At 42.5% G+C, this 20,992-nt stretch overlaps 1 protein-coding gene across 2 annotated transcripts in view; it reads left to right on the forward strand.

Moving 5' to 3' along the window:
* Positions 1 to 2,124: 2,124 nt before the first annotated feature.
* Positions 2,125 to 20,992, forward strand: part of psme4.L (proteasome activator subunit 4 L homeolog) — an 88,498-nt gene continuing 69,630 nt past the window's right edge. The window contains exons 1-3 of one of the 2 annotated variants that reach the window (XM_041562147.1): positions 2,125 to 2,734; positions 18,293 to 18,433; positions 19,645 to 19,761. In XM_041562147.1, coding sequence (XP_041418081.1) covers positions 2,532 to 2,734; positions 18,293 to 18,433; positions 19,645 to 19,761 — 461 coding nt within the window. In that variant the 5' untranslated portion in view covers positions 2,125 to 2,531. 2 annotated transcript variants of the gene reach the window in all.

The following is a 20,992-nucleotide window of genomic DNA, read 5'->3' on the forward strand; positions in this document are numbered from 1 at the left end:
AATTAATTAGGACTCTATCGGAAAAATCTTGAGAAATAATAATGATTAACAATGGAACACGGGAACAATGGGCACAGGCTCCACGGCCATGAGATTTCAATAGAACAAAAATATTACAAGTTTATGAAAACTTCAGTTTGGTTATTATAGTTATAAGAGTTTGGGTTTAGGTTTGAGACAACACAGTGATAATGAGGTGCTCCCCACGTTTTCTACTGAGGGGTTTCCCATGGCCCAAGTGCTGCTCCCAACAGAATTAGTGATGTTCTCCAACAGTGATACCTACAGTCCAACTTATGAGTATTTGCTCAATGGTTTCCCAACTGCTCTTCACAATAATACAGATATGGGACCTGTTTTCCAGAATGTTCAGGATCTGGGGTTTTCAAGATAATGGATCTTTCCATAATTTGGATCTTCATACCTTAAGTCTACTAGAAAATCATATAAACATGAAATAAACCCAATAGGCTGGTTTTGCTTCCAATAAGGATTAATTACATCTTAGTTGGGATCAAGTACAAGCGACTGTTTTATTATATTTCTTACACAAAAAAAGGAAATCATTTTTAAACTTTTGGATTATTTGATTATAATGGAGTCTATGAGAAATGGCCTTTCCATAATTCGGAACTTTCTGGATAATGGGTTTCTGGATAACAGATCTTTCCATAATTTGGATCGTCATACCTTAAGTCTACTAAAAAATCATATAAACATGAAATAAAGCCAATAGGCTGGTTTTGCCTCCAATAAGGATTAATTATATCTTAGTTGGGATCAAGTACAAGCGACTGTTTTATTATTACAGGTATGGGACCTGTTATCCAGAATGCTCGGGACCTGGGTTTTCCCGGATAATGGATCTTTCCGTAATTTGGATCTTCATACCTTAAGTCTAGTAGAAAATCATATAAACATGAAATAAAGCCAATAGGCTGGTTTTGCTTCCAATAAGGATTAATTATATCTTAGTTGGGATCAAGTACAAGCGACTGTTTTATTATTACACAGAAAAAGGAAATCACTTTTGAAAATGTGGATTATTTAGATAAAATGGAGTCTATGGGAGACGGTCTTTCTGAAATTCTGAGCTTTTTGGATAACGGGTTTCTGGATAAGGGATCCTATACCTGAAAAAAGTTCTTGGGCTGCCAAATAAGGGCTGTGATTGGCTATTGGTAGCCCTCTGTGGACTGGCAGCTACAGGAGACTGTACTGACAGTACAACTAGTTTTTATGCATCAAAACTTGCCCCAAGCCTGGAATTCAAAAATAATCACCTGCTTTGAGGTCACTGGGAGCAACATCCAAGGGGTCGGTGAGGAACATGTTACTCATGAGTCACTGGTTGGGGGTCACTGATATAGACAAAGTGATTGTGACCTGATGTAAATACAGGAGACGTCCCCCCAATACAGTGACACCCACTTGCCTCATGGAATTAGTCCGGTGCCCAGAGGTGTGTGAGGTTATTGTGCAGATGGGACAAGAGAGCAAAGTTCACTCCTGATTCACATCTGATACCGTTTTCTTTGTTTTTCTGCTGGAAATCAAGTACAAAGCAGAGGTCGGGGGTCGCCCAGCAGGTAACAACACACTCATATATAATATATATATAACAGCTCAGCCAATGAGCAGGAGTCTACTTTATTTGTTTTTTAAATTATTCCCCTCCTTCTTCTGACTCTTCTCAGCTTCCAAATGGGGGTCACTGACCCCATGTAAAAGACAAATGCTCTGTAAGGCTACAAATGTATTGTTATTGTTACTTTTTAATCCTCATCTTTCTATTCAGGCCTCTCCTATTCATATTCCAGTCTCTTATTCAAATCAGTGCATGGTTGCTAGGGGAATTTGGATCCTAGCAACTAGATTGTTGAAATTGCAGCTGCTGAATAAAAAGCTAAATAAATAAAAAACCACAAATAATAACAAAGGTCTCACAATAAAATGCCTCTGTACATGACCCTGACAAGTCCTATAAGACCACGTGACTGACCAGGAGAAATAACGCGGAGCTTGAGGCGGTGAGTGAGGAATAAAAGAGGCGCAGTACCAGTCTCAGCCTGTTGGCGGCAGCACTCGGCACAGACAGTGACACAGAGAGACTGTAACGGCCCCGCCCTCACAGCAGCCACAGAGACTCGGGGTTTCCCTTTTTACAGAGAGCGGCAAATGAACTAAAATAAAATCTCTATGGTTGTGTCTCCCGGTGCCCCGCGGTTACAAACACAAGAGCGAGGAAAGAGTTTCAGGCCGAGTAACTGGAAAACTGAAGCAAAGTAACGCGGCCCCCTGTCCTCCTGGAGCACGTGACGTGACGTAACTGCGAGCCAACAATATGCCCCGCCTGTATCTCACCCGCCAGCATGTGCACGCCCATCGGTGACGTCAGTCTCTTAGAGAGGGGCGGAAGTGACGCGCTGAGGCAGTCCCGGTGACGCGCTCGCCCTGTCTTTGGTTGCTTCGTCACCGGCAGCCCGAGTGAGAGAGTTAGTGAGAGGATCGAGGAGGAATCGGACACAGACATGGGAGCGGGAGAGGAGCGGCCCGAGGCGCTGGGATTTAATCCCCAGAAGGAAATCGTGTACAATTTACTCCTTCCCTACGCGCATCGCCTCGACCGGGAATCCAATGAGCTCCTGGCGCAAATCAAGGGCAGTTTGGGCCGAGCCGTGCGGCTGAGGGAACTCTGGCCTGGAGTTTTGTTCTGGACTCGCAAACTCACTACGTGAGTCTCACTCATTGTCTCACTCACCTCTTGTGTCTCAGCCTCTTAACTGCCTGTTCTACAGCTGAGTGTGAGTCCTTACTCACTGAGTCCTTATTCTACAGCTGTGAGTGAGCCCTTACTGAGTGTCTGTTCTTTAGCTGTGAGTGAGCCCTTACTCAGTGAGTCCTTATTTTACAGCTGTGAGTGAGCCCTTACTCAGTGCCTGTTCTAGAGCTGTGATCCTTTACTCAGTGAGTGCCTGTTCTAGAGCTGTGAGTGAACCCTTACTCAGCGAGTGTCTGTTCTTTAGCTGTGAGTGAGTCCTTACTGATTGAGTCCTTATTCTAGAGCTGAGTGAGCCCTTACTTGCTGAGTGCCTGTTCTACAGCAGTGAGTGAGCCCTTACTCAGCGAGTCCTTATTCTAGAGCTGTGAGTGAGCCCTTACTCAGTGAGTCCTTATTCTAGAGCTGTGAGTGAGCCCTTACTCAGCGAGTCCTTATTCTAGAGCTGTGAGTGAGCCCTTACTCAGTGAGTGCCTGTTCTACAGCAGTGAATGAGCCCTTACTCAGTGAGTCTATTCTAGAGCTGTGAGTGAGCCCTTACTCAGTGAGTGTCTGTTCTACAGTTGTGAATGAGCCCTTACTCAGTGAGTCTATTCTAGAGCTGTGAGTGAGCCCTTACTCAGTGAGTGTCTGTTCTAGTGCTGTGAGTGAGCCCTTACTCAGTGAGTGTCTGTTCTAGGGCTGTGAGTGAGCCCTTACTCAGTGAGTGTCTGTTCTACAGCTGTGAGTGAGCCCTTACTCAGTGAGTGCCTGTTCTAGGGCTGTGAGTGAGGTCTTACTCAGTGAGTGCCTGTTCTAGGGCTGTGAGTGATCCCTTACTCAGTGAGTGCCTGTTCTAGAGCTGTGAGTGAGCCCTTACTCAGTGAGTGCCTGTTCTAGAGCTGTGAGTGAGCCCTTACTCAGCGAGTGCTTGTTCTACAGCTGTGAGTGAGCACTTGCTCAGTGAGTGCCAGTTCTAGAGCCGCGAGTGAGCCCTTACTCAGTAAGTGCCTGTTTTAGAGCTGTGAGTGAGCCCTTACTCAATGAGTCCTTATTCTAGAGCTGTGAGTGAGCCCTTACTCAATGAGTCCTTATTCTAGAGCTGTGAGGGAGCCCTTACTCAGTGAGTGCCTGTGCTGGAGCTGAGTGAGCCCTTACTCCGTGAGTGCCTGTTCTAGAGCTTTGAGTGGTTACTGTAGTCAATTACTGGCTTCACTCTTGAGTGAGGGGTCGCTGGGGTCAGTGATTTGGTGTTGGGCACAGTGAGTGTGGGCTGAAGGGACACTCAGTGAGTGGATGGTGGAGCAGTGAATGTGGGTGAGTGTAGGCTACAGTGTGAGGGAAGGCAGAGTATAGAGGTAAAAGGACAGTGTAAGAGGAAAGTCAGGACACGGGGTCCCCTGAGTGACAAGTAAAACACAAGGGGAAATTGTAGTTGTTTATATAAAATACATGTTGCAGGTGATCAGGTCGGGGGAAGTTACAGCTGAATGTTTTACTGTTGAGCTTTGGCAGAGGATTGTGCTCCTGTCACTGTATAAACTGATGTAACTCGGGGGTCCCATGTGACTCGTATATTTTGTCATTGGTGCTGGTGCTGAGTTTCACTGCCGGTATCACATGTGTGTCACTGGCGTGTGCACGTGTCTGTGTGTGTGTATATACACACAGTTTATTCCCTGCTCCCCCATCACAGACATTTGTTATTTATATTCTGAGTCACAAGGAGACACTGAGCTACAATGTCTGTCCATCACAATCTGCACTGATTATTCACATAACTGTCACTCACATGTTACTATAATATTCAATGGGATTCTGCCATGATTTTTATGGTGTCGTTTTTATGTCTAAATGACACTGTTTACTCTGCAAATAATTCACTGTACAATATAAAATGTCATTCCTGAAGCAGCAAGTGTATTTAGTTGTAATATTGGTGTGTAGGTGCATCTCAGCTCATTTTGCCTGGTCATGTGATTTCAGAAAGAGCCAGCACTTTAGGATGGAACTGCTTTCTGGCAGCCTGTTGTTTCTCCTACTCAGTGTAACTGAATGTGTCTCAGTGGGACCTGGATTTTACTATTGAGTGTTGTTCTTAGATCTACCAGGCAGCTGTTATCTTGTGTTAGGGAGCTGCTATCTGGTTACCTTCCCATTGTTCTGTTGTTAGGCTGCTGGGAGCGGGGGGTGATATCACTCCAACTTGCAGTAAAGAGTGACTGTCACATGACTGAGGGCAGCTGGGAAACTGACAATATGTCTAGCCCCATGTCAGATTTCAAAATTAAATATAAAAATAATCTGTTTGCTCTTTTGAGAAATGGATTTCAGTGCAGAATTCTGCTGGAGCAGCACTATTAACTGATGTGTTTAGCATGTTTTCCATGACAGGATCCCTTTAAGCAAGTCGCTATCCCACCCCAGACTAAGGGTCCCACGGGTGACACAAGTGCAGGTTCCACGGGTGCCAGTGGGTAGAAGCTCATCACAGAGGGGTCGTGGGAATGCCGGGCTGTTTATAGACATAATGAATCCTGTATTTGGGACAAGCTGTGCTAATGAGTCGACTTTTCTCTAGTTCTGCACATCTCCTGTCGGCAGTGTAGTGAGAGCATCTACAGGGATATTGGGAGTTGTAGTTCACCAATATCTGTATTTTGATAAATAGTTTATTAATTGCACATGAGTGTTAGAGCCATGCAGTGAGTGTCAGTATGAGAGATGAGCTATAGTCACGGGCTACAAGTAGTTAATATGTGACACTTGGGAATCCGCTCGCGGTGTCCTTGGAGGCCATTGGTACCTGTGCTGGGCCTATAATTCCCAGAGGATTATGGGAGAGTGAATGGAGCTGCACTCGTGTAAAGTTCACTCTTATAACCTTCCAGCTGGAGGAGGAGGAGGAGGAGGATGATGATGATGCAGCTTCAGGAGACTCATTGCGATGCTGTGAATGTGTGTAACTAACTGTCAGTTCTCCATACTGTTTAGTTCTGAGCATTTCAGTGTTGTCTGTAGAGTCGCATGAGTCGGTGATCTAGTCACATGTTGTGCAGAAAACTAGAGGAGTCACATGATTTGCCCAAAGTACAGCTGCCGGGGGGGGGGGCTCAATGGGAGATGTCACTGTTATATTAATATGTGTGTTTATTCCAGTGTCAGTGACAGCAGGATGATTAGTGTGTGTGTGTTAGTGTGTGTGTATTGTAGTGTGTGTGTATACTAGTGTGTGTGTGTGTATAGTAGTGTGTGTGTGTATAGTAGTGTGTGTGTGTATTGGTGTGTGAGTGTGTATTAATGTGTGAAACTGCAGTTTGCTTTGTATGTGCCGAGGTGCAGCCTTTCTCATAAATAGGGATGGGCGAATTTGACCCGTTTCGTTTCGACAAAAATTTGCCGCTGACGAAATGTTGCTGATGCCCATTAAAGTCTATGGGCGTCAAAAAATTTTTGTTGTGCGGCAAATTTATTTTGACGCGCGTCTGGAGTTGCCCATTGGTCAGCTGGGACTGTACCACTTTCACTTGGCAGAAGTTTGTTACTGGTCTCAGGCAGAGGAAATAGACTTTGTTACTTTATACGTTTCTGCTTTGGTTTCTTCTCATTGCTCTTTTGTTATTGTGGGATCTGTAGGGTTTGATGTAAACTGAAGATGAAACAACAATGATGTGATTATAGAATCTAAAGCTTCATCCTATTTATACAGGGGAAGCCATTACCCACTGCACATTCACAATTCAGCTGCATCATTTCCCCCCTGCACATCCCTCTGCATCCCTCCTACACACATGGATTAGGCAGAAGGTCCATCCCATCTCCAGTTACATTTGAGTGTCTGCACTGATTGGACTGGACAGTCTGTATTGAAATCCCATGCACGTTAGTTACAGTTCAGCTATGCAGAGTAGCAGTTGTGATTCCGCACACAGTTGTGTCGTTGGGATGAACCTCCTGACTACAATGAATATATACAAGTTGTTGGTGTATTGAGGGGAACGACGTGTTGTAGAAATATCTCTCCAGTTCCAGTGAGTTTTGCTGAGCTCTTTCCATTTTCTATGTTTTTCCCCCCCCCAAAATGTAAGTTTCTTGTGTCTCCCTCTGGCAACTGAGGGATCTGAACTGTAACAATTTGCTGTTACTTCATACAATAGTAACTAATGTGCCACAGAAGCTTCTGAGAAATGGATCAATTCTAACAGCCGCCTTTAACCCTTTAAGTGCCAGCAGAATTTCACATTTTGGTTACGCGAAATGCCAGCCGTTTTTAAGCATTTTGTGCTCTCTCACTTTAGGGGCATTTTCTGAGGGGAAACCTATAGTTTACCTAGGAAAATTATACATTGTTTTTTTCGGTAGAAACTGAGCTTTCTAAATCTGCCTGAGTTTTCATGTATTTCCACCTGTGCAAAAAAATTTATAGTGCTAAATAACAAAAAAAAATGAAAAATTACCATTTTTCATCGTATATCAATTTATACCAGAAAAATATTTCATTTTACAGATGAAAATCCAACTTATTTGGAAAGCCTTATGTCTCTCGAACGTGCCAATACCAGATATGTATAGTTTTAGGGAGATTTAGGATTTCTGTACAGCAAAAACTCCCGGCAGTATATTACTGAATTTTGAAAGCACTAAGGCAGAAAACGGCATGCTTTAGATTCCAAGGCAAAAAATCCTGAAACCATAGGTTTACCCCAGAAAACCATACATTTTTGAAAAGTACACATTCTGCCGATTACAAAATGGGTAACTATGTCTCTCTACTCCCAACTACCAAACAGAAAAGCTTGTCTGAACATAGCGGTTTTTTCAAAATAAAATTCAAAATTTTGAAAAATCATTTCAAAGGTTTTATTTTGCTGCTCCGCATATCCCAAACTATATTACGTACCAAGAAAAAGCACCTGAAATATGATTGCCAGGGGTCCACTGAACAGTTTGATACCCATTATGCATAGGTTTACCAAAGTATCTGGCATTTAGAGACACAAATATGAAGTTAGCGCATCCAAATTGTTCAGGACTTTACTTCAGCTACTGAGAAATCAAAACATTGACTGCATTTTTTGTGGGGTAAAAACACAGAAATATATGTTTACCCCCCAAACCCATATATTTTTGGAAAGAACACATTCTACAGAATCTAAAATGGGTACCCATGCCTTTCTGCTCCAAACTACTGAGTCTCAAGGCTTTCCCAAAATTGACGGTTTTGGTGAAATATCTGAAAATTGCCTCAAAGCTTCAACTTCTCAGCACCATATCACCCATGTATCGTTACGCACCAAGAAAAAACACCCTAAATATGATTGCCAGGGTTCCTCCAAACATTTTGGTGGCCATTGTTCATAGGTTTACCAAAGTATCTGGCAGTTAGAGGCCTCAAAATGAAGTTAGCGCATACAAATAGTCCTGTGGGTAACTTCATCTAATGAAAAATCAACACATTGACTGCATTTTTGTGGGGTAAAAACACAGAAATATATGTTTACCCCCCAAACCCATATATTTTTGGAAAGTACACATTCTACAGAATCTAAAATGGATACCCATGCCTTTCTGCTCCAAACTACTGAGTCGCAAGGCTTTCCCACAATTGTCGGTTTTGGTGAAATATCTGAAAATTGCCTCAAAGCTTCAACTTCTCAGCACCATATCACCCATGTATCGTTACGCACCAAAAAAAAACACCCTAAATATGATTGCCAGGGTTCCTCTGAACATTTTGGTGGCCATTGTTCATAAGTTTACCAAAGTGTCTGGCATTTAGAGGCCCCAAAATGAAGTTAGTGCATACAAACAGTCCCGTGGTTAACTTCATCTAATGAAAAATCAACACATTGACTGCATTTTTGTGGGGTAAAAACACAGAAATATATGTTTACCCCCCAAACCCATATATTTTTGGAAAGTACACATTCTACTGAATCTAAAATGGGTACCCATGCCTTTCTGCTCCAAACTACTGAGTCGCAAGGCTTTCCCACAATTGTCGGTTTTGGTGAAATATCTGAAAATTGCCTCAAAGCTTCAACTTCTCAGCCCCATATCACCCATGTATCGTTACGCACCAAGAAAAAGCACCCTAAATATGATTGCCAGGGTTCCTCCAAACAGTTTGGTGCCCACTGTGCATAGGTTTACCAAAGTATATGGCAGTTAGAGGCCCCAAAATGAAGTTAGCGCATACAAATAGTCCTGTGGGTAACTTCAGCTATTGAAAAATCAACACATTGACTGCATTTTTGTGGGGTAAAAACACAGAAATATATGTTTACCCCCCAAACCCATATATTTTTGGAAAGTACACATTATACAGAATCTAAAATGGGTACCCATGCCTTTCTGCCCCAAACTACTGAGTCGCAAGGCTTTGCCAAATTTGGCGGTTTTGGTAAAATATTCTGAAAATTGCCTCAAAGCTTCAACTTTCCAGCATCGTATTGTCCATGTATCATTACCAGCATAAAGCATCCTAAATATAAACATAGGGGTCTACTAAACAGTTTGATGCCCAATGTGCATAGATATACCAAACTATGTGGGGCACAGAGACCCCCAAATGACAATATGTATAGACATTTTCACGGCTGACGCGCTGGCTGCTGCAATATAACCACCCGGTGTGTGTATTATGCGACATTAGACCACCTAACAGTACAGAGACCCCAGAAAACCATATATTTTCAGAAAGTACACATTCTGACGAATCCAATATGGGTAAATAAGCGTTTCTACTGCAAACTGCCAAACTGCAAAGCAATGCTGAACATAACGGTTTTTATCAAATTTCTGAAAATCGTCACAAAGCTTGAATTTTACCCCATTATATGCCCCACATTTCGTAACTTATCAGCATAAAACATCCTGAATATGAACGCCAGGGGTCTACTTAACACTTTGATGCCCAATATGCATAGATATACCAAACTATGTGGCGCACAGAGACCCCCAAATGACAATAGTGTATACATTTTCACGGCTGACGTGCGCTGGCTGCTGCAATATAAGCACCCGGTGTGTGTAATATGCGACATTAGACCCCCCTAACAGTACAGAGACCCCAGAAAACCATATATTTTCGGAAAGTACACATTCTGACGAATCCAATATGGGTAAATATGTGTTCCTACTGCAAACTGTCAAACTGCAAAGCAATGCTGAACGTAACGGTTTTTATCAAATTTCTGAAAATCGTCACAAAGCTTGAATTTTATCCCATTATATGCCCCACATTTCGTAACTTATCAGCATAAAACATCCTAAATATGAGCGCCAGGGGTCTACTGAACACTTTGATGCCCAAAATGCATAGATATACCAAACTATGTGGCGCACAGAGACCCCCAAATGACAATATGTATAGACATTTTCACGGCTGACACGCTGGCTGCAGCAATATAACCACCCGGTGTGTGTGTATTATGCGACATTAGACCACCTAACAGTACAGAGACCCCAGAAAACCATATATTTTCAGAAAGTACACATTCTGACGAATCCAATATGGGTAAATAAGTGTTTCTACTGCAAACTGCCAAACTGCAAAGCAATGCTGAACGTAACGGTTTTTATCAAATTTCTGAAAATCGTCACAAAGCTTGAATTTTACCCCATTATATGCCCCACATTTCGTAACTTATCAGCATAAAACATCCTGAATATGAACGCCAGGGGTCTACTGAACACTTTGATGCCCAATATGCATAGATATACCAAACTATGTGGCGCACAGAGACCCCCAAATGACAATAGTGTATACATTTTCACGGCTGATGCGCGCTGGCTGCTGCAATACAAGCACCTGGTGTGTGTAATATGCGACATTAGACCCCCCTAACAGTACAGAGACCCCAGAAAACCATATATTTTCAGAAAGTACACATTCTGACGAATCCAATATGGGTAAATATGTGTTCCTACTGCAAACTGTCAAACTGCAAAGCAATGCTGAACGTAACGGTTTTTATCAAATTTCTGAACATCGTCACAAAGCTTGAATTTTACCCCATTATATGCCCCACATTTCGTAACTTATCAGCATAAAACATCCTAAATATGAGCGCATGGGGTCTACTGAACACTTTGATGCCCAATGTGCATAGATATACCAAACTATGTGGCGCACAGAGACCCCCAAATGACAATATGTATAGACATTTTCACGGCTGACGCGCTGGCTGCTGCAATATAACCACCCGGTGTGTGTATTATGCGACATTAGACCACCTAACAGCACAGAGACCCCAGAAAACCATATATTTTCAGAAAGTACACATTTTGACGAATCCAATATGGGTAAATAAGTGTTTCTACTGCAAACTGCCAAACTGCAAAGCAATGCTGAACATAACGGTTTTTATCAAATTTCTGAAAAACGTCACAAAGCTTGAATTTTACCCCATTATATGCCCCACATTTCGTAGCTTATCAGCATAAAACATCCTAAATATGAGCGCCAGGGGTCTACTGAACACTTTGATGCCCAATATGCATAGATATACCAAACTATGTGGCGCACAGAGACCCCCAAATGACAATATGTATAGACATTTTCACGGCTGACGCGCTGGCTGCTGCAATATAAGCACCCGGTGTGTGTAATATGCGACATTAGACCCCACCTAACAGTACAGAGACCCCAGAAAACCATATATTTTCAGAAAGTACACATTCTGACGAATCCAATATGGGTAAATAAGTGTTTCTACTGCAAACTGCCAAACTGCAAAGCAATGCTGAACATAACGGTTTTTATCAAATTTCTGAAAATCGTCACAAAGCTTGAATTTTACCCCATTATTTGCCCCGCATTTCGTAACGTATCAGCATAAAACATCCTAAATATGAACGCCAGGGGTCTACTGAACACTTTGATGCCCAATATGCATAGATATACCAAACTATGTGGCGCACAGAGACCCCCAAATGGATATATAGTAGATAAAATTTACATAGGCAAAACAAAATAACACAGAACAGTGTGAAATGCAAATAAATCACCAAAAACTAATAAAACCACAAAAATCAATGCTTTTTTTTTTCACACTAGTGTAATCGGCCACCAGAATTACCGTTTGAATATTTTAGCTGGGCCAAATCGATTATACGGACAGAAACAAGTGAACAACACAAATGCAGAGCTGAAAATGCAATAAAATGGCAAAAAATTCAATAAAATGGCTAAAAATGCACCAAAATACCCAAAATTGCAATATAACCACCAAAATAACATACAAATGCTATTGCACAGTACGGTTAGCGAATACGCTATTCGGAACGGCAATAAAACATTTTTTTTAGCCCAAAAAGAGACGATGCCGATAAGAAAAAAAAAAAAAAAGCCACAAAGCCATATATGTACATATGCGTGTGCACAACGGGTAAATTGCATGTTATTTGCGCGTGTGCGCGTGTGCAAGTGTACATGGGTGCTGTGAGTGTGTGTGACCCCCCCAATCCCCAAAAATCTATGTGTGAGTGTGTGTAAGTGTGAATGTAAGTGTATATTACTGTAATAAGTGTGTGTTGGTGTGTTTGTGTGTTTTTGTGTGTGTAAATGTTACACTTACCTGGGGTAGATGCCTCAGATCGATGAGAGAGGGCTCCACGCAGCAGATCTGCAGCTCCAACGGTCATCAGCCATGTGGGGGCGGAGCTGGGCGGAAGTGCAGCGCAGGCAGCAGCAGGACGCATAGGAAACGCGTCCCTGCTGCTGCTTTGGGGCCCCTGGGCGATCGCGCCCCAGGGGCCACACGATCCCCTGCTCTGCTCGTTGTCTAGGGGCAGGGGATCGTGAAGGAGCGGAGCGAGCGGCTCTAACAGCCGCTCCTCCGCTCGCAAACCCGGAAGTGCTGCAGAACGTAGAATCTACGATCTGTGGCACTTTGGTCCTTTGATCCACAGAACGTAGATTCTACGTTCTGTGGCACTTAAAGGGTTAATGAATCAGCAGGGACAAACATAGATGTGTTTACAGGGTCGCTGACCCCCCCCCCCCCCCCCCCCCCAGAAAAAAGTGTTGGAAAGTCAAGAACCCATTGGCGGGTTTCTGGTTAACGGGTCCAATCCCATAACAGATAGAGCTAATGATTTTTGCTCAGAGTTAAAGATGTAGCAGGGAAATAGATATTGCTGTGTATCATTATGTGTGTGTGTGTGTGTATATATATGTATATATATATATGTGTGTGTGTGTGTGTATATATATATATATATATATATATATATATATATATATATATATATATATATATATATATATATATATATATATATATATATATATATATATATATATATATATATATATATATATATATATATATACATTATCTGTTAATACCAGAGCTGTGGGGTCGGACTCACAAGCAATTCTGGGGTCAGAGATACCAGAAATCTACAGATACAGAAATTATTATATTAGTTGTTTTAGGTTTTCCAAAATGTAGTTTTAACCAAAGGATGTGCTTTATATGTTTGAGCTTTGACAGTGATACATTACCTTGTATGTTGTGTACTTATATTAAAGGAACAGTAACACAAAGCGATCTAAAGTAATTAATATATAATAAACAGCATGGCTGCCCCCATGGCTACACAGCAGCTTGTTTATATAAACTATAGTAGTACTTATCTGTTATCTACTGTGTATCCTGTGCTTGAATGGCTGCCCCCGTGGCTACACAGCAGCTTGTTTATATAAACTATAGTAGTACTTATCTGTTATCTACTGTGTATCCTGTGCTTGAATGGCTGTCCCCGTGGCTACACAGCAGCTTGTTTATATAAACTATAGTAGTACTTATCTGTTATCTACTGTGTATCCTGTGCTTGAATGGCTGTCCCCGTGGCTACACAGCAGCTTGTTTATATAAACTATAGTAGTCTTTCTGAAGTGCATGCTAACAGTATATTATATGTTAATTACTTTGATAGGCTAAGTTTTTGGTGTTACTGTTCCTTTAAAACAGAGTCAGAGGTGCCACAAGCTGAGAAGTCAGAGTCGAAGGATTTATGTAGCGACACCACAGCCCTGATTTATACAAATAGTTTCCCTTTAGGCTTCATGTTTCATCATAGTAAGGAACTCCTTTGTCATTAGCGCATACAATGCAATTAAATGTATAAAACCCAGAGCCGGTTCCTATTGGCTGCAGGCAGTTACATGAGCAGGTTGTTGAAGTTCTACACTGTTCTCTCATGGGAAGTGAATGACACAGTGAGACAAACTCCTCGTATAATCGAATGCTGCGCCCCTCTCACTGGTCTCTATGTGTCATGTTATTGGGACTAGGGATGCGCCCAATCCACTGTTTTGGATCTGGCTAAACCTTTGCGAAAAAGATTCGGCCGAATACTGAACCGAATCCTAATTTGCATATGCAAATTAGGGGTGGGAAGGGGAAAAACATTTAACTTCCTTGTTTTGTGACAAAAAGTAATGCAATTTCCATCCTGCCCCTAATTTGCATATGCAAATTAGGATTTGGATTTGATTCGGCCGAATCCCGAACAGAATCCTGGATTTGGTGCATCCTAATTGTGACGTATGGGGTTGATGAGTATTTCTGGGGGTTTCGGGTGCATTCCCAATGCCGGGGTGTTGCTGTGCTGACGCAATTGTCGGCGCATTGTATAAAATGGAGTGTTGCGACTCCTGCAGCCGTTACTGTGTATATGTGAGCGCTCTCACCCCTAATCTTCATGTTCTCCTCCGACAGTTGCTTCACCAAAAAAGGTAGTAACTCAGCCCCTGCCTTGTGTTTCCACTAATCCTCCTGCTTTATGTACAGTCAGGAGCAGAATTCCCAATATGTTTTATGTTTGTCCTACATATTCCTCTGCTTTATTTGCATTACTGCTCTGTCGCATGGAACCCGTAAAGTGCCGCATAGGTTTTTTGCACTGTATCTGGTGGGGTTTTTCTAGGAAAAAAAAATATATTTTTTTCTGGACACAGGTGCTTCTGTAGCAAGATGAATCTCAATACTCCCAAAAAACCAAATTTTCATAATATAGAGAAATGTTTGCACCAAAAATGTAAACTAGTTTGGAAAGCCTGTGTCCCCCAAGCATGCGATAATGGAGTTTTATGGAGGTCTAACTGTAGACTTTTGACTTTTATATGCACTGCACCAAAAATAAACACGCATTTGATTGCAAGCGCAGAAATACTACACGGATGTTTTCTGTGCCATCCAACGAGCTGCGCAAAAATGCTGCCATTGAATTGGATGCGCCGGTAAGTGAATATATTGTCGGATGGTGTCGCTGCGTCTGCATTCGTCAGTTGCGTCAGATCAACGCAGCGACACCATCTGACAATACATTCACTTACCTTATTTCCGGCGCATCCAATTTGACGCCTGCATTTTTGCGCAGCGCGTTGAAAACACCAGTCTAGTCCTACCTGAAGAGTTAGTTAACTCCAGAAAATCATCAGGCTGTGTACTTTGCAAAAGTAGATGAATTTAGAAGTAGTTTATAGTAGGGATGCCCTGAATCCTTGTGTGTGTGGTTGAGCAGAATCCTAATTTGCATATGTAAATAAGGTGTGGGAAGGGAAATCACGTGACTTTTCGTCTCAAAACAAGGAAGAAAAATATTATTTTTCCACTTTTTCCTTTCCCACCTATAATTTACATATGTAAATTAGGCTTTGGTTCGGTATTCGGCTGATTTTTTCATGAAGGATTCAGGGATTCGACCACATCCCAAATAGTGGATTCAGTGCATCCCTAGTATATAGATCATTCTACTGCAAAGCCTTTGTTTTGTTACATTTGTAAAAATTGACTCAAAATGTTAGTTAGGCACGTGGCTAAAAGTTACTAAATATAAATGCCAGGGTTTGTTGCCCAGTATGTGCCAATTACACAAGTGTATATATATATATATATAGATAAGCATGTAGGGGCAATTACACAAGTGTGTGTATATATAAGCAGAGCCCAGACTCACAACTGTGCAGCCAAACAAGCTGTCTGTGAGTTTTGTGTCATACGTGACTGCAGAAAACCTTATGTTTTTGTCAGATTCAGATTTTGTAAATATGTCTTTCTTTGTAATGATTGGAAGATAAACCCCAGTGTTAATGTGGCCATACACGGAGAGATCCGCTCGTTTGGCGATGTTTTGATGTTGCGATCTCTCCCCAACGATCGGATCCTAACGATGGCTAACGGGCGGTTGGATCGCGGGACCGCATCAACGAACAAATGCGGCCGCGATCCAACGGGATTTTTATTCCAGCCGATCGACATCTGCCCAACTTTTGGCCAGATAACGATTGGGGAAGCCCATCGGAGGGCCCCATACACAGGCCAAGAAGCTTTTATCGGCCGTGTATGGCCACCTAAAGATTGACTTTCAGGCCCAGTGGTGGGTGATTATTCCCGGGGCAATATAAAGAGTGTGAGACGGGCTGGTTTGTGACATGTTCATTGTAATAGTCTGACGGGCCCAGTTACCTGCCACAAACAGACCATCAGTATCTGCCAAAAGCCATTGTCACTAGAAACGTCATTTTCTGCAATATTTCACCTACTCCCAGAAACCACATTATCTGACAAGCCAAAACGAGTGCGCTAGTGTAGACTGTTTTCATGCGATCGTCACTCTGCAAATAATAAAATGCGAGTAGTGCACTAAAGGTCCGGCCCCAGACCTCCTGTATTTACTGTATCTGCGCTGAGAATTCCCTTTAACTACACAGGAATGTATGGCTGCCTTAAAGGGGTTGTTCAGCTTTATATGAACTTTTAAGGGCAGATTTACTAAAGTGCGAAGTGACTAACGATGGCGACGATTCACCAGCGCAACTGCTTACAAGCACTTCACCGATTTATTAACGGACGCAGGCGTAATTTCGCTAGAGTAACAGACAGACGCTAGTGCTCATTCACACTCTTATCGCCAGGCGAATTTTCGCTCTGGCGCATGGACATTACTCCGCAAATTTACTAAGATGCAGATTTTACTGAACGTTATCTCTTTGGCCAGACTTGTCTTCTCCAGCTCCAAAAGTCCTTAACATTTTTTTTGGTAACCTGGTTCCCCCCTACATTTCCTAACATATGGCACATAAACTATACAGTGGGCTCATGTGTAGGGCAATATAACAACTCTATTGTCTTTATTAAGGTTCCCTGGACTTGTGTAATGTAATGTATTTGCTGCAACATGTACGTCCATTCAACTTTATCATTTCCCGCCGTATGTAAATTAGCCTGAGCGAAGACCTCTAACAAAGTTGCGTTAAGCAGAAATGAACGCTAGCGCATCTTCGCTTTAATTGCCGAAGTAAAAGTCGCTAGCGTTCGGCGCACTGGACGACACTTTGCATCTTAGTAAATGAGCGAATTTTTGCCTGGCGAAGTGTTGCGATGCCTGCGAAGCCGTTTCTGGCAAATTTTTGCCGCTTAGTAAATTTACCCGTTAGTATGATGTAGAGAGTGATATTCTTCTCTCTGTAAGGCTACAAATGTATTGTTATTGTTACTTTTTATTCCTCATCTTTCTATTCAGGCCTCTCCTATTCATATTCCAGTTTCTTATTGGAATCAATGCATGGTTGCTAGGGGAATTTGGACCCTAGCAACCAGATGGCTGCAATTGCAAACTGGAGAGCTGCTGAATAAAAAGCTAAATAACTGAAAAACCACAAATAATAAAAAATGAAAACCAATTGGAAATTGTCTCATAATATCCCTCTGTACATCATACTAACAGTTAATTTAAGGGTGAACAACCCCTTTAAAGAGGATCCTTTGCATAAACAGACACAGTCCCAATTATGATGAATTGCTGCAGTGGAAGAAAGCACAAGAAATGTGGGAGCTACACTAGTGAACAGGGCCCTGCTGGGGTGCTGTGTGCAACGTCCAAGTCACCACGATGCATGGAACGATTTGCAATTGGTCAGGTTTCAGATGCATGGTTCTGTTTCTGATCCCTGAGGATGTGCTTTAATAGCAGAGGCTCCCGTTTAACCGAGTGGCTCCCGTTTAACCGAGAGGCTCCCGTTTAACCCGAGAGGCTCCCGTTTAACCCGAGAGGCTCCCGTTTAACCCGAGAGGCTCCCGTTTAACCCGGGAGGCTCCCGTTTAACCCGGGAGGCTCCCGTTTAACCCGAGAGGCTCCCGTTTAACCCGAGAGGCTCCCGTTTAACCCGAGAGGCTCCCGTTTAACCCGAGAGGCTCCCGTTTAACCCGAGAGGCTCCCGTTTAACCCGAGAGGCTCCCGTTTAACCCGAGAGGCTCCCGTTTAACCCGAGAGGCTCCCGTTTAACCCGAGAGGCTCCCAACTGAAAGTGTTGAGTGAGGCCTGTGCTGTGTGTATAATACATCGTATGGGAAACCCTAATGAGGATTACAGCTTTAGCTTGAGCTCACTTTGCAGCACACTCTCTAATTCCTCATGGCGTCCATGGCCGAAGTGGTGAGAATTGCAACGGAAATGGAAAATGACACTTTTATACCTTGTGATTTTCACAAACTGTTTTTTGTGTGTGTTTTTCCGCAGGTATATTCGATTATATGGCAGAAAATTCAGTAAAGAAGATCATGTTCTTTTTGTCAAGTTGCTGTACGAGTTGGTGACAATCCCCAAACTGGAAATTAGTATGATGCAAGGATTCGCACGCTTGTTAATAAGCCTTTTAAAGTAAGTACTGGTTCTGTCTGTCCAGTGGGTCACTGTAACATTCACATTCAGCAAGTTCACTCTGCAAATCTACAAGAAAACGTTGATGAAAAATCTCCGGGAATAAAATTCATGGTGTAATCAGAGCCCTGTACCTAATGTTCATGTTCTACAATAAGAGCATCAGTATTCATGTTTATAAGTGGCTCTTTGTTTTATTTATCCTTTTAAAATAAAAGGAAAACAATGTTTTGCATTCACTGAGATGTTATTTAGTCGTTCATTGTATAGTTGTATTTACATCAGTTCCTGTGTCTTATCAAAGGTTTATTCAGCAACATAAATGTACAGCCACTAGGCGGCGATGTTGCAGGTAAAGGGCACCAGTCACTTTAACTCTGGTTGGGGGGAGCTCCCGCTGTGTGCGCTCCCATGTTCAATAGCATTAGGGATGCACCAAAGCCAGGACTCAATTCGGTATTTGGTCAGGGTTCAGTTCGGTATTTGGCCAGGGTTCAATTCTGTATTTGGCCAGGGTTCAATTCTGTATTTGGCCAGGGTTCAATTCTGTATTTGGCCAGGGTTCAATTCTGTATTTGGCCAGGTTTCAATTCTGTATTTGGCCAGGGTTCAATTCTGTATTTGGCCAGGGTTCAATTCTGTATTTGGCCAGGGTTCAATTCTGTATTTGGCCAGGGTTCAATTCTGTATTTGGCCAGGGTTCAGTTCTGTATTTGGCCAGGGTTCAGTTCGGTATTTGGCCAGGGTTCAGTTCGGTATTTGGCCAGGGTTCAGTTCGGTATTTGGCCAGGGTTCAGTTCGGTATTTGGCCAGGATTTGGGCCTTTTCAGCAGGATTCAGATCAACCGAATCTTTGTGCCTGGCCGAACCAAATGCTTAAAATTGTGACTTTTCGTCACAAAAAAGACAGTAAAATATTTTTGAGCCGCTCGCTCGGCTCTCTGATTTGCATTTGCAAATTAGGGTTTGGGTATTCGGCCGAATCTTTCACAAAGGATTCAGGGGTTCAGCTGAATCCAAAATAGTGGTTTTGGTGCATCCCTACATAGCATGCATGAGTGTAATGAGCGAGTATCACCAGCTGACGTTACATGAATGCACATAATATATATTATTAGACAGGCACTGTATTATTATAACTTGAAGTCTCTGATCATTTATGTGATTATTCTATCAAAGTCAGGCTGACCGTATCGTTTCTGCATTTACAGGAAAAAAGAACTTCTCTCTAGAGAAGACTTACAGTTGCCCTGGAGACCATTGTACGAAATGCTGGAGAGAATATTATATTCTAAAACCGAACACCTCGGACTCAACTGGTTTCCCAAGTAAGTCGATGGCATTAGCCCGAAGTTCTCCTGATTGCACTGAACTCCGCCTGCTCTTTCTTTATTTTGTGTCCTGGATATGCAAAATAAAGTACAGAATATACATTTACTAACTTGAAACACTGCATTCTTTGTATTCGAGTTTCTTTTCTGTTAATGTATAGCTGTGCATAGGAGCACATTGCTTTACATTCACAATTATTTGCTACGGATGCAAGTGAAGAGATTGTGCATGAGGAATTACACACATTCTGCTGCCCTTGGCATTTATACAGGATTCCGGTATATTTAGCTGCCATCATTTTCTTTGCTATAATACATGCCAATGGGATGCATCACCAGCGGTGCGTTTGGGAAATACCGTAAATGAAAATCATCTTTTAATGGTGTCGTTATTGTGGTGGCCATTGATTGGCGTGTCAGGTTTAGGTGTTATAATGTGCAAGAAAAGGGGTGAACTCACACAATAGGGCCATTTGCCATTGAGCGGCTCAATTCTGGTTTCATTGTTTGATAAATATGCCCCGTTATTGTTTCCTTTGTAACAATTAACGAGTGACTCTTTGGCAAGTGATGCATTTCTGAGCTTTTTAGACAGCGAGTTTCCAAATAATAGATCCCATATCTGTGCTACCATGTGGAATGCTGGAGGACTTCATAGATTTAGGCTAAGGTCACACGGGGGACGAAAAAAACGCAATCCGCAGTCTGATTTCTGCCCTACTGTGGGCAGTCGCGTCCTCTCTTTTCCGCACTCAGAAGTATTGAACGGAAGCGGTATAAACAGACGCGGTGGATCTGTTGGGTAGGGGAAACTCTGCGCTGTGTCAAATTCAAACAAGCAGCACCAATATAAAAGTGGAGCCACTAGTTCGAGTGTAATGTTAATATAAGGCGGGTTCAGTGCGCTAATTAGAAAAAAGCCGTATACGCTATATATAGTGTATTAACTTGGTTTTGTGCAGGGTTGGAACTACTCACAGGAGCGGTACTGTTCAACAAGATGTTCTCTTCCACAATCTGTCCTATTCTTGCCGCGCTCCCTGCAATTTGAATCGCATTATAGTAAAGTACCGTCAGACTCTTTGTTCTTACCGGAACGCTGACTTGTGTATCGCACACGTATATTCTGGTAGTTACACTGAAGCGGTTCCCAGAGGTGGATTCGCTGCTTACGGTCCTTCCTACATGGCTGGCGGGCCTCTGCAGTGCTTCCGGTATGGTCTCCGAT

This window comes from Xenopus laevis, chromosome 5L, assembly GCF_017654675.1.
Source record: "Xenopus laevis strain J_2021 chromosome 5L, Xenopus_laevis_v10.1, whole genome shotgun sequence".
Classification (NCBI taxonomy): Eukaryota; Metazoa; Chordata; class Amphibia; order Anura; family Pipidae; genus Xenopus; species Xenopus laevis.